This window comes from Tiliqua scincoides, chromosome 5, assembly GCF_035046505.1.
Source record: "Tiliqua scincoides isolate rTilSci1 chromosome 5, rTilSci1.hap2, whole genome shotgun sequence".
Lineage (NCBI taxonomy): Eukaryota > Metazoa > Chordata > Lepidosauria > Squamata > Scincidae > Tiliqua > Tiliqua scincoides.
The window spans coordinates 39,739,361-39,754,197 of record NC_089825.1 but is presented as its reverse complement, the minus strand read 5'-3'; the positions used below and the strand labels follow the sequence as shown (position 1 = coordinate 39,754,197).

The window sequence follows — 14,837 nt, the reverse complement described above, 5'->3', positions numbered from 1 at the left end:
GTTCTAATGAAGCTATGTTCCTGTGTCATCACAATTTCTCATTCTCATTCTGAACAATGTACAGTGGATAGTTAGTGATGCTGTAATACTGATGTATAGTTTGTTATACTCTCTAAAGTCTTATGTGAAGCAATATAGAGCAACATGAGAATAGGTCTGTTTTCCTCACGTGGAAGCAGTGGTTGGGGGAAAAAAATCATTTAATGAATGGAGTTATCTCAATAGCTGCCTGGTTATCCATCAGTGGTGGAGTTCACAGCTTGATTCAGCACCCTCCCTTTCTTCATTACTCCCTGACTATATTTTAATAGCTGGTATTTGTGATGGGGGCATCTGATCCACTGCTTGAGTTATATATAGCCCTGTCTAGTGTAAGGAGAAGATTTAATGGGAAATGGTTTGCATTCTTTCTTTCCTAAAGCACAGTGAGAGAGAGGCAGAGGGACATGCACACATAAACATACCAACCAGCGAGAGAGTGAAAGGGGGAAAGCCAGCAAGCAAGGCAGATGTGCAGAGAAGACTGTGGGCAAGGGATCCCAAAGACACACATTGGAATTATACATCTTGCAGCCAGCATGGTGGTCCTAAACCCTGTTGCTTTGGGATTTTATCTGCAGCTCCTTTTCTGCTTTGCTCTGTTTCAGCCCTCCTTCGTTGACAGTGTCTTCTCAATTTCAGCAGGTAAATGACCATTTTGCTTTTCCTTTCAGTGACTAACACAGTGCTTTTGATTTTTTAATTTTTTGTCTCCCATTCTGACCACTTGGAATTGCAATGGGGTCAACCAGATATTTGATTGCAACATGATCGGAGCCAAGGGTAGATCATTTTCTCTTCAAATGTGTCTTCCTTATACTTTGTTTTATTATCCCTGATCTAAGGCGAATCTCTTCCATTTGATGGTCAAGCATATGGGCTTTTCTGTAATATAGCCATGCTGCTTTATTTCAGCAGCCAGAGTTTGCTTGAAGGTCTGTATGTTTTGTATTTTGCACAGCTTGAAATGAGGTTGATGAGAGGAGACAAAATGAATCACACAATGTATATCCGTTTCTATTAATATATCTCTGACCTTGTCCAGTGCCGCCTGGACTGGATGTTAGCAGAGTAAACATCTTCTGGCCACAGCAGTGACACTAAGAAATACTCAGATGACTTTCATAGCAAACCAGATCTCGTTGCATGGAAAAACTCAGATGGGCACAAGGCAAAAAACATGAATGTGCAGGGGGGTCCTATTTTATAGGTTAATCCAACGTGCTTTCTTTCAGCTGTGTGCAGTGGAAAGAGAACAGGGATTGGAAAGAACTCTGTTCATATCTTTTTTTCAATCACTTTATAAAATTCCAAACAAAATCCTGGATTTTGAACGATTCTAAAGTGTTTTAGGCATCTCTGAATTTAGATTCCATCACTGAACCACGTTTGTTTGGAACACAGTGGAGGCTAAAAGATGCACATTTTAGAGATTAACTTCCTAGCAGTATCAAAAAGAGATCTCCTTTTTTCTAAAAAATAAAAAAGAGAGAAAAAGGTTGTTGATGAAGATTCAGGGGAAAGCCTTTAGGATGTGACTATTGTGTAAGGCTTTTGGGCATAACCTCCCCTCACCAATTTTCACATCATTTTAAAAAGGCTTATATGTTGCTTTTAACCCATTTCTGCTCAGCCCACAGGTGCACACATTTGATCCCTGTTCCATATATGCAAGGCAGAAATGGCTTAAATTCCAGGACAATGAAAACGACAGTAAAGTTCAGTGAATCTTATATTCTGATGAGAAATAGTCTGGTGAAAATTCCCACTGCATCTATATTGTCTTTGCTGTGTTATATTGTGAATAAACATACCTCGATAAAGCAAAGTGGCACTTCTGGATATTTCCAAGTAAAGCAAAACAAATTATCAGGAATAAAAGAGAAAATAAAACTGGGGTAAATGCAACAGACTTTTAATTAGTGATGAAGTTTTTTTAAAAAAGGCATTTTATATTTGCATCAGCTATATTTAAACATGGAACAGTTGCTTTAGCCCACTGCATCCTGCCCCTCCTCCTGTGTTCATTCATAAAATGTCCATCTGTATTTCAACAGGTAGAACAGAGAGTTTCCAAACGAGACAAATCTTACAACCTGATATCTAATCATAAAGACCTAAGCTTTCATTAGCTACTGTGAAAATGGTTTGGGGCAGCAAAAACAAATGAAATGAATACAGACACAGAGAGAGAGAGAGAGAGAGAGAGAGAGAGAGAGACTAGATCAGGGTGCCAAACATAAGGCCTGCAGGTCGAATGCAACCTCTAGAAGCAATTTATCCAGCCCCTGTTATAATTGGACTATCTGGACTTGATAATTGGGCTCTCTCATATCTTGAAAATATGATTTGGACATTTTCTCTTCTGTCATTTGCAGCTAACAAGGTTCTATGTGAGAACAAAGTGCTTGTTTCTGACCATCCTCTGCTTACAGATATAACTTTCTGCTAAATGATGTCACTTCCGGCCCTCAGCAGGCACCATGAATGCTAACTTTGGCTCTCTGTACAAAATGAGTTTGACATCCCTGGACTAGATAATAAGACATAGAAATTAGTGATCGAGTCCAAACTTACCGCACCTACCAAATTGGAGAGGGCAAAGACCAAAAGAGTGCAGCTAAGCTCAATGAAATACTGATTTCATTCTTAACATTCCTAGAATCTCCTGTCTCAAAGAAAATGAATCCCAATCAGTTTAAATATCTTTCTGTATACAGTATGGTGCTGAACTGATTGAACTTAGAGAACTTTCAGACTTTCAGACTAGAGTGACTCTGAACTCACTCACTCACTCACTCACTCACTCACTCACTCACTCTCTTTCTTTCTTTCTTTCTTTCTTTCTTTCTTTCTTTCTTTCTTTCTTTCTTTCTTTCTTTCTTTCTTTCTTTCTTTCTTTTTGTTAAAAAAAACATGTTGGGAGGGCTAACTGGGATGAAATGGAACAAGGAGCTTTAGGACTCTGCCCTCACTGTTATTTCAAGCCCATATATGTTCTATTTTTACTGGAAAAACTTTCCATTGGCTTTCAGTGGAAGGGTTTTCCCCAATTAAAATAGTGTCAGATTATTTAACACAACAACAGCAACAAGGACCTATTACGTATTCAGTGCACATCTGGTTTGACCTCCATTTCTATGTGTTCTGGATGTGGAGGTTTTCTATAACTGTATCCTTTGGGAATGGGTACTTATATATAGCTTTTGTTGAAAAGTGGTGCATACATATTCTTATTCATAATACAATAATTGATACTTTTATGTGTTTTAAAGGAAAAAAACAAACCAAAGCTTAATAACCATACTATTTTTTTATTTTTTAAATACATTATCTTTTACTCTACCTTTCCCTCACTGCTGTGGGTGCCTAAGGCGGCTTGCATAAAAATTATAATACATAAAAACAATGCAGCCATAAAACAACAAAAAGCAAGAGGCAACATCTTATGTCACAGGTAGTCCAAGCCCATATATATTTAGCTGGAAGGATGTCACGCTACATTCAAGGGTAGCCCAGTCCTATCCTGCACTGCAACAGGTAGGCCGGCTGGCCTACGCTATATCCAGAGCAGGGTAGGAGGTAGATCCCACACAATTCAGAATGAGGGCATTTATTTTCCCTTACCCTGTGTTGCATAGCATCCAGCTCAGTGGGGCTACTCGGATCAGCGCTGGGCTGCTCAGGAGGGTGGTTAGGATCTGGCTTAAGTTCCGGAGGCTGCTCCCATCCCCCTCCCGGATCTAGTCCACCCACTGGCCCACCCACTGCCCGCCCCTTGCCCCTCCCCTGACCTTGACCCTCCCCTCCCCAACCTCCTGTGCCAGCTTCCCCAGACCAGTGCAAACTTACCCCGGCCAGCGGGGATCTGATATAAAGAGTCTGGCATGCATCCTCACACCAGCTTTCCTGACTCCTGGGTCATCACAGACATACCTTACAGCATGTTTGTGGCGCTGCTGGACCAGCTTATATTTTCTGTTGGCCGTACTCATGCACACAACACATCACCAGGGTTTGCATCACCTGGTACAGGAGGCCAGCAAATCACCACCATGATGGACCTCCTCCCATGCAGTGGGCAGGGCAATGACCTGGGCGGTGCACGTGGTGATGTACCATTGCCCCATGTCACTGATTTTTTGGCTGCACCATTTGATAGAACACAGATTTTTCAACTTGTTTTTTTTAAATTGCATTCTGCTGCAAATTACGCATCAAATGGTATATAGCATGATGGTATTATTCCTACAAATCGTGATTTTAGCTATTTTGGTCACTAGTGGTGTTGCTCCCCGCAGGGTGTCACCTTACTAACACCTTATGGTTCCACGCTATGTCATAATAACATCTCATTGGTTCTTCAAACAATCAGGCTCGTTGGTACATTTTGAATTAAGGAAATGTACTTTTTTGTTACATAAGACAGTTGCATTTTTGTTTTCTGGTTTTTTTGGCCGTTGCTTTCGAAAGAATTGAGATATTTCATTCTGGTTTTTTTCATTGCATTCTGCTGTAAATTACACATCAAATGGTATATGACATGATGGTATTCCTACGAACGGCGATTTTAGCGATTTTGGTCACTAGGGCACGTCACCTTCCCGTGCGCGTTACCCAGTGCGGCCCGCATCCCCCTAGTGATGCCACTGCATGCACACCATGTTACCTGGAAGGTGCCACCTCCTGTGCTGCCACTGCTGTTTGCTGTTTGATACTAACTGAAATCTGTCGCTTTGAAGCTGAAGTCTAGCCTCCAAATCTGTTTTCTGCTATCTGGTTGTTGAATATGCAGACTACCAGTACTAGTAAGAATGCAGAGACGTGCCTCTGAGCATGCACAGACTGCCTTTCAACACTTAATCTCTCCAACAAACTAAAGGTTAAGTTGTAGAGCTTTCAAGCTGGATCAGGCCCTGGCACCTCTCTCTAACTGATACCAGCACTTCTAATTCCTGTGTATCATGGCAAGAGCAAACAAACTCAGACCCCAAACCACATAAATCTTGGAAATATTCATTGTCTGTTCAGAGGAATAGCAAAATATTCTTCTGCACTTTCCACAGGCTTGTGGTCCACAGGATTCCTGTAGCGAAAGTTAATCCAGTGAGTGTATCTGCTCTTACCCTTGGCATTAATTTAACGACTTTCATTTTCTAGCAATGGCTTGCCATAGGGCTGGTTCACACATGCGTGTTCCTAACTGGATGAATGGAGCACCAAATGGAGGATTGTATGTGTGCAAATCAGCCATTGCGACTCGAATGCCACAGATAAAACAGAGGCACATCCAGAAGGCAGCTGTCTTTGCTCCTGGTCAGACAAATTTGCCTGCAACAGACATCATGGGAGACATCCCAGGGAAAACCTTTAACTCCTGGACATCCTTGTGCTCATGCAGGAACTCATCTGCAAGTTTGACATCCCTTCTGTGTCCTGGCATCAACCCCATCATCCAGATGCCTTGGAATGGCTCTGTCCATAAAATCAGTGGAACTTAAAAGTGCTTTCAGGGCCAGTCCAAGACCTCCTGATGCCTGTGTCAATGCACTAATTGCTCCCCCTTTACCCAGCAGTATGCTAGCCCCCTCTGCTTCCCCTCCTTCCACTCCCTGGATTTGGAAACAAAGAGGGGAATGGAACAGAAGAGGGGTGGATGAGAGTAGAGTAGTGGGCTAGAGTGGCCAGGCAGGGCAGTGCCATGTGATTACCAGTGAGTACAACCTGCTATTTGTGAAATACTAGTAGCACTGGCATCAGTAGGGGGGTGCGGACCACACCAGGTGACACACATAGGGGGGTGACACCACTACCTGCCAAAAATTTTTAAATCTTGGTATTTTCAAATCATACCATCATGTTATATATCAATTGATGTGTAATTTCATGTGGAATGCAATGAATGAAACTGAGCTGAAATGTCTCTAGCCCAGTGGTTCTCATACATTTAGCACCGGAACCCACTTTTTAGAATGAGAATCTGTCAGGACCCACCAGAAGTTATGTCATGACCAGAAGTGACATCATCAATCAGGAAAATTTTTAACAATCCTAAGCTGCAATCCTTCCCACACTTACCCAGGAGAAAGTCCCATTGACTATCATTGTTAAAAGCATATACATAGTAGCTTGTTAAAAGTACAGGACTGTAACATTTCCCTAAATGCAGTCACATACTGTGGTAGCCTCAAGTCTAATATATTAAAAATAAAACATTGAAATGAATGGGGACCCACTTGAAATGGGCTCGTGACCCACTTAGTGGGTCCTGACCCACAGTTTGAGAAACACTGCTCTAGCCTATCAAAAGTTATAACCAAATAACTAGTGGGGGTGGGGCAATTGTACATCACCACACCCACTGCATAGGAGGAGGTCCATCACAAGGGGGACGCACTGGCCTCCTGCACTGAGTGATGAAAACCATAATGACTGGACTGACTATTATTACTAGTCCCATTGGTTGAAAAAACACTGGTTTTACACACTCTCAGGGTATTTGAAAAGGGCTACAGGTAATGGTTTCTATGTGTTTTAATGTATAACATGATAACGTTTTATGGAACGTTCACAGCAGGAGGGGAAACCCATTTATTCCAGTCTGAAGTCCTGTACACTTTAACATTCCTGCTTATATTTAGGTGCCCTAAGCCTGGAACATCCCAGATAATTGTTTCTCTTTGCCAACAAGAGGTAGCTTCTTTCTGGAAGTCCCTTCGTTAAACACTGTGATTGCCAAGTGTAAGCCTAGTCTCACAAAACAGCCACACCATTCCTGAACGATGACCTGTCTTTCCTATCACTATAAAAATACACTCAGCTATTTTCCAGATATATTTGAAAACCAGTGGCCTTAGGGGGCTTTTATTCTTGTCCCCATATGTCTTCCCATGGCAACATGTCACAAACAGAGAGGTTACAACAGCTATGTGGTAGTAAATAGGAGCCAGAGGAACATACTCGGCTAGTCACTGATGTACATGGAATATCACAATGAGGAATTGCGATTTGTTCTGCAGAAGAAATGTGGAATTTAGAAAGCAAAGTGTTTTGCCTTTCACTGGGGTTGTAAGGTTGGATGCATCAAAAAAAACCTGACATTTGGATGGAGCTTGGTGAGGTGACATCATTCCCAACCCCTGAAAAACGGGGAGAGCAGTGATGTCCTGAAAATGGCCTTCTGCTGCCTGAGGAAAAAAACAAACAAAAAGCCAGAGAAACTGGGTCATTTTGGGCCAACTGGCAAGCCTAGCTTGCACCCAGCTCAACCTCTCTGCTAGGAAATGGCCATGTGGTTCCTGGAAATAGTGAATGATCCTTGTGTCAGCTCCGGTCAACTGGATCTCTTGGTGCTGAAGCATCATTTCTTAAGGAAATGCTTCATGGTGTTACATTACATAATTAAGCATGTGGTTGTGATCTTGCATTTTCATGTACTTATGCGGCATCAAAACAACAGTTGGAAGCAACAAATTGGATGTGCAAAAAGCTGCAGATGTGACTTTTACTATATTTTCTCAGGGAAACATCTTTTCTATACTTATCACCTTTTTGCTGAAAGGCCTGTTTTTTTTTTTAAAAGGGTGGTGGGGGAGGGGGTCATGGCAGTACCATTGAAAATGCCCTGGGGTGCCATCTGGGGGGGTGCCGCCATGACCCCCTCCCTGTTGCCCCCCTTTTTAAACAGGCCTTTCTGAGAAAACAAGTGAAATTTTTAGACCCCAGAAAACTTTCTGAGGGCCAGAGAGGCCACAAGCAGCCTCTCCAGCCCTCAGAACACATCTGACGAGGAGTGGGGTGGCAGGGGGATGGTATTTTGTGGTCCTGATCCTTGGCAGCACTGGGGCCAGGATTGCAGTTGGTGACTGGAAGGCAAACTGGAAGTAAAAGACGTTCTCTGCGTAAACCTATAGGCCGCCTCACCTATCGATCCCTGCCTATGATTAGAGACACCCTTTCCCGTAGAACTTTATCCTTTTTATCTACCAATGAAGGTAAAAGGTTGTTTATAAAATGCCTGTTTGCCAGATATATTGAACATACTAAGAGCAACACCACAGGCAGTTCTCCTCCACCTGTCCTTGAGTCTCAGAGCAAACGTCCCCTAGTACCATGTGGTCAGTGGGTGAACAGGATGGGACAGTATCCAAAGCTGAGTTTCTTGTTGGGAAAGTCCTGGGCTTGGTACTAAGCCTAGAGGAGATGGGAAACACAGATGATATCTCATCTATGAGAATGGCCAAGGGAATATTATATGGTAACCTTTTAATAGTAGCTACTCATTTGTCTTGTGACCCCACAGAATTGCAGCTTGGACACTCAGCTGCGTTCTTTTATAAGTGCATAGTATCTTCCTCTCTGTGCTTCCCTGGACAGGTAGAAACATTCACAATCTATTTTCTTGTCATTGATACCTTGCTATGTGCTCATAGAAGCACAGTTTTCGTTTCAATCTTCAATTCCAAAACACTTGCTGGGATTAAAGTCTGTGTGGAAATGGCATCCTTTATTGATTTAGAACAGCGTTTTTCAACCAGTGGTACTCGTAGCACCAGTGATACTTGAAGTGGTTTCTGGTGGTATTCGTGGGACCACCAGACCCCTTCCGCTGACAGTGAAACCAGCAATGCAATGCGTCAGACAGTGGTAGGATATTTGGCTCAGTGGGCAGAGCTCCAGTATGAGCTTTCATATGCTTAAAAAAAAAGCCCTCTCATCCACCCTGAGCTTCTTACTAGTGTTTGCTGTGTCGCATCTGGCCTCTCAATCCGGAAGTAACTGGCAAGGACATCATTGCCAGTTACTTCCAGTGGTACTTCCTGTAGATGAACCTTGCAAAGTGTTATAGCAGGGGACAAATGTTGAGAAAGGCTGATATACAAGTCTCTGCTGGTATTTACAATTCCTCAAGATCAACTGCGGTTGCTATTTATTTTTTTTTTGCTACTTTTTATTGATTAGTTTTTTTTTTTAACATATTGCTTTTATATGTTGATTATCTTTCCAAATTATTACTGATGGTGATGTTTCATTGTTGTGTATTTTTTGTGAGCCACTGTGAGTGTCCATTAGTTGAAAAGGTGCAATTAAAATATTTTTAAGGAATTAACTATATGGGCTGGTTTGGATGCTATAGCCATAAGCTTACCCTGGTTGCATGGGGAAGGAGTGATATATGCACACCTCCCCCCACCCCCATGCGTCCTGTGCTACTATTGCCTTATTATGTGGGTATGCATAAGAACATAAGAACAGCCCCACTGGATCAGGCCATAGGCCCATCTAGTCCAGCTTCCTGTATCTCACAGCGGCCCACCAAATGCCCCAGGGAGCACACCAGATAACAAGAGATCTCTTCCTGGTGCCCTCTCTTGCATCTGGCCTTCTGACATAGCCCATTTCTAAAATCAGGAGGTTGTGCATACACATCATGACTTGTACCCCGTAATGGATTTTTCCTCCAGAAACTTGTCCAATCCCCTTTTAAAGGCGTCCAGGTCAGATGCCGTCACCACATCCTGTGGTGATACGGGGATACACATGGGGATACACATTTTATACCTGTTGTTGTTGTTGTTGTTGTTGTTGTTGTTGTTGTTGTTGTTGTTGTTGTTGTTGTTGTTGTTGTTGTTGTTGTTATTATTATTATTATTATTATTATTATTATTATTATTTTATCTAAACTGCCCTGCGACATTTGGATGAAATATTACTTTGAAGTACTATGTCATTCACACATTGAGGGGCAGTTCAATTTACCTGCCCCTCACATGGGATTAGTTGACAGTGATGTTGTAGGGCAGCCATGGTCCTCTGTGATTGAGAGAGCTGTGAGAATATCATCACCCTCCCTCCCTCCCTATCTCCCCCCCCACACACACACACATTGTAGCTTCCTCTCATCAGCCCAAGTAATGAGGAGCAGTACTTCCTTCCCATTAACTGGGCTGAGACACACCTTCTAAATGTGTCTCTCATATTTAGCAGGGGGGAGCCCTGTTGTTCCCAGCATAGCATCTTTTCCAGCATAGCATCATTAAGGAATAATCTCTGATACGAATTCTCATATCAGAATTGGAGTCACAAGTTGCCACGTGACAGTTTCTCAGTGACATGTTGGGAAGGTATGTGATTCCTGCTCTTGATCCATCATCTTTCTTTCCCCAAAGCCAGCAATTAAAATCACACTTTCTGACATTGATATTTGAGGGAAAAATATTCTAACAATAACCATTGTAAATTCATGCACACCCCAGAGTTCAGCACCTACTTAAGTGTTTTACTGGAATGGAGCCATTATAAGATCCTGGTGTGTCGTCCCCCCACCTCTCTCATTGACTTTCAGTTCAAGCTGCTTTTCAAATTGGATAAAGAAGGAACGTATCTTACTGTCAGTACTTTAGATTCACCCTTGGCTCTGAAAATCAAGTTTTTTAAAATAGCAGTTTCAGTTGCTAGTTTTCTTAGGTATAGAGTTGTCAAAAGCAGCAGGCCCACAAGAATCATTTATATCTTCTTGATCTCATGAAGTATGTGTTATGCTCCCAGGATCCATTTGTAGAAGCAAGATGCAATACAGATAGTATTTTGGATGCAGTAAAAATCATGCTTTTACTCCCTTTTAACGATCCACCTCTTTGGTCATCTTGAGAGATATCAGTCTTCTGCTCCTTTAAGTATTGCAGCAAACTGATGGCTTTGATGAACAGAAATAACACATTGGCTGAGTTCAGACATTATGCAAAACCATGATTCCTTTAACAAAAACACAGTATCACACAATATCACACAATGGTTGAAGCCAAGTCTGCCCACAAACTGTGGTTTGTTTCTGGTCAGCATACCCAAATCTGAAGCTATGGTTTGAAGTTTGCTTGCAAACAACCGTTTGTGCTAAAGATGCTTTATTAATTTTTGTGTCTGAAATAACAGACCATTGATAAAACACAGTTAGAGTACAATCCACAGCACTCAGTGGGTCGGCACAAATCTCTTGTGCCAGCCTGGGAGTGTCACAAACGTACTGTAAGGCACATTTGTGGTGACTTGGGAGCAGGCCACACGGGTGGAAAGACATGCACCAAGCTGCTCCTGCTGGATCCACATCTGGTCGAAGGCAGCTGGCATGGGGGTTGGGGAGGGCAGGGGGAGACTGGAGAAGGAGTGTTTTGGGGCAGCAGGAGGAAGGGCTCTGGACAGACTTGCCCTGGAGGGGGGTGGGACTGGCCTGGGTGACTGTGAACGAATCCTAACCCAGCCTCTCAAGCAGCCTGGTGTTACACTGCTATTTTGCTGGCACAAATCTGAGTAGCCCCATTGAGGTGGCTGCTGCGCTACACAGGGCAAGGGGAAATAAATCCCGTTTCTGCAAGTTGCACGGCATTCACCTCCTACCCTGCGCTGGATACAGCACAGGCCAGTTGGTCTGACTAGTTCCAGCGCAGGATAGGACTGAGCTGCCCACCTCATTACCCTGCCTCTTGCCTGGAAACAGGAACGAACATATGAATTTATGAAACTGCCTGTAGCAGGAACTCCTCCTAGAGCATCACCAGCACAAGCCTCTGCTTGATTATCTCCAGTGAGGGAGAATCCACCAGCTCCCTTGCCATTCTGTTCCATAACCGGACTGCCCTTACCATTGGTTCTTACTTGGTTGGTTGGCAACCTTCAGTCTCAAGAGACTATGGTATAAGCCTACAGCACCTGGTATTCCCAGGCGGTCTCCCATCCAAGTAATAACCAGGCCTGACCCTGCTTAGCTTCCAAGATCAGGCATGTGCAGGGTTCTTACTTGTGTAGTTGGGAAGCCTTGCGAGTAAGCCTGCAATACCTGAGCTTTTCTCACTTACCTGGAACTAAGTTCTGTTGATTTGGCTGCAAGTGTACTTCTTCAGGCATGCCAAATTTCATTCTGTCTGCTTCTCCTGCTTCATTTTTCAGAAAGTCATTTTTTTTTTTATTTAGTTATTCCCGGCCTGAAGTTTATAGAGAAGTATTTCTTTCCAACAGCTCTCCCTTGCTTGGAAGAGAAGAAACGGATGAATAATAACAGAGTGTGCTCTCACCTTGTCCCCCCTCCTCCTCCACCACCACCTCCATTATTTCCTCCACCATTCTTCAAGCAGGGCTGGAATTCCGTAAGTACTACATAGAAATGCAATGACAGCTTATTCTTCCTTAGGATTTCTAAGTGCACCCATTCTCCCAAGAAGTGAGTGGCATACAGCTTGATGATGGGATGATGATACAGCTTGATGATGGGAGCCAGAAGATGAACAGAGCTTAGGCTGCAATCCTATATACACTTACCTGGGAGTGAGTCCCATTGAATTTACTTCTGAATAGATATGCATAGGATTGTACTGTTAGGATCAAATCCTATCCAGTTTTCCAGTGCCAATAGTGTGCCAACAGTGTGCCTCACCTCATCCTGTGGTGAGGAGGCAGTCACAGAAGCCTCCTCAAGGTATGGGAACATTTGTTCCCTCACCTGGGGGCTGCATTACAGCTGCACCACTGCTGGAAAGTTGGATAGGATTGAGCCCTTAGACATTTAGTTTCCAATCCTATATGCGCATACTTTAATGGGACTTACTTCTGAGTAGACATGCCTAGCATTGGGCTGTTAGGCTGCAATCCTGTGCTCATTTACCTGGGAATAAGCCCCATTAAGCCATTTCTGCCCAATGTCGCATATACGCAACATATATGCAAATGTGTACACCTGTGGGCTGGGCAGAAATGGGTTAAACTAAGTATATAGTTGCAACCCTACTATGTACATTGATAATATAGCAAAAGCATTAAGCTTCTGAGGGTCAAATCAGACATTAACACAAACATGTAATGTGGTCAGTTGTTTCTAAATAGTACATTGGGGTGGGGGGCTTTAACTCTTTGCTACAGTTATCACCTTTATTACAGCCCACCCCATGATACTTTTATTTTTAATAAATTGATTGAAAGCTATGGTAGGATCTTGTTACAATAAAAATAGCATGTGTGCAAGGGGGTGTACAACTGGGGTGGGAACCATGACAGGGTCAAAATGCTAAAGTCCCCTACCTTTTGACACAATTTCATACTGTTTTACACTTCCTCCACCGTGCCATTTAGAGGGGGAAAAATGAAAGGTTACATTAAACCTTGGCAGCAATATCCAATTTGGTCCTGAGAATGGAAAACAACAGATGCATCACAGGTCAAAAGAAGAATCCCACAGAAATTCTGTTGGCACATGTATCTCCAGTTACTGGAATTCTAAGGTGACCCTGTGTTGTGGTGAAATGTTCTTTGATGTTGTCCAGCTAATAGAATCTTATAGAAACCCATTTTATGGTGCTAATTTATTGGAGTTCTTCCCAAACTTGTATATGGTATTCAGTTTAATGCTTCCTCAGTCTCGTCCCACGAAATAATTTACTGGCAAGTAACAATTACTGCAAGTGAAGGAAGACGACCCAAGTATTAAACAAAATAAGCTTCTCTTCCCCCTTCCTTTTATACCTCTCCATCATCCAAAGTTTCCATCTCACAAGTCATACCAGACTGTGCTTCCTAGGACAAAATTTAGAGCATGTATCACATCCAGTACAGCAGTGGGAAAACGTCCAATAAATGAAGTAATGCCATATTTATGGATTTTCATTAAAAACTGCATGATGAGATTGAGAAGTCTAAGCCCGCCAGTACTGCCAATCTTTGTGCCAAGAATAGATAATGCCCGATAGTTTTATGCAAACTAGTTGTCCCAGGATATTTGCACTATCTATTCAAGTGGAGCTGTTCAGAGGGTTGGTTTCATTTGCTGGCATAGCATGTTTAGGAGTGGTCCTCAGTAATTGCTTATATGGAAAAGGGGAAGGCAGGACAAAGGTGAGAATGTCTACCCCACCCTGAAGGTCTCTTTGGGAATGGGATGAAGTAAAGGATTTTCTATTGAAACAATGGAGCTACAATATTTTAGAAGTAACTAATGTTGTCTGAGGTTGTTGATATGGAGAAATAGATAAATTCTTTAAAGTGAAGGACTGAGGTTCTTAATTGTTCTGTGTTTGTATTTTTATGCAGTCTCAATAGCCAACTGTTGATGATGATGCAACAACAATAATTTGTGCTGAATAATCTTTCTTTAGCAATGTGTTCTATAAATGCAGTTGGGTGGATGAACTAATTTGATTTAGATTCTGTGCTTACCTACTGTCTGATCCAACTTTATTCCTGGTGTCTTTACATGCAGCAGAACTTCTTGCAGTAAATGGGTATCCACTGAACAGCATAGTAGTGAAATTGATAGTCCGTGTTAGACTGTTATGTATGTTGCAGGAAGATAAATAAGCTATTTCTGGTTGTTCGTTCTGCCTAATTAAAAGTTTGTGCTTCTACTGCGACATTCAGTGATATCTCACTTTTTAAATGTCTTAGATGTTGCTGTCTCTGGATACAAAAGACTTATGTCATGAACTTCAGATCATACAATCTCCATGTGCAGACACTGTGTGCCCTCCGGGCCCTCCTGGCCCCCAGGTTAGTACTTCACTTTGGACTGAATGATATGGGATCATTTTGACAGGTTTCCTGCATTGGCATACAAAGGCCATTTGACACCCATACCACTACAAAAATATTAAATTTTTGGCACCCACACCATCACAAAAATATGTCAGTAATAGTGATGATATGAAATGAATAATAATAATGGCCAGACAAGTACTTGGATGGGAGACCACCTGGGAATATCAGGTGCTGTAGGCTTATACCATAGTCTTTCGAGACTGAAGGTTGCCAACCATTCA

At 42.5% G+C, this 14,837-nt stretch overlaps 1 protein-coding gene across 3 annotated transcripts in view; it reads left to right on the top strand.

Moving 5' to 3' along the window:
- The first annotated feature begins 500 nt into the window (after nucleotides 1-500).
- The window catches only part of COLQ (collagen like tail subunit of asymmetric acetylcholinesterase), a 37,975-nt gene continuing 23,638 nt past the window's right edge, over nucleotides 501-14,837 (top strand). For 2 of the 3 annotated variants that reach the window (XM_066627368.1, XM_066627367.1), the window contains exons 1-3: nucleotides 501-684; nucleotides 12,052-12,179; nucleotides 14,467-14,568. In XM_066627368.1, coding sequence (XP_066483465.1) covers nucleotides 510-684; nucleotides 12,052-12,179; nucleotides 14,467-14,568 — 405 coding nt within the window. In that variant the 5' untranslated portion in view covers nucleotides 501-509. The remainder of the gene's footprint in view (nucleotides 685-12,051; nucleotides 12,180-14,466; nucleotides 14,569-14,837) is intronic. The other variant, XM_066627369.1, reaches the window with a different exon arrangement.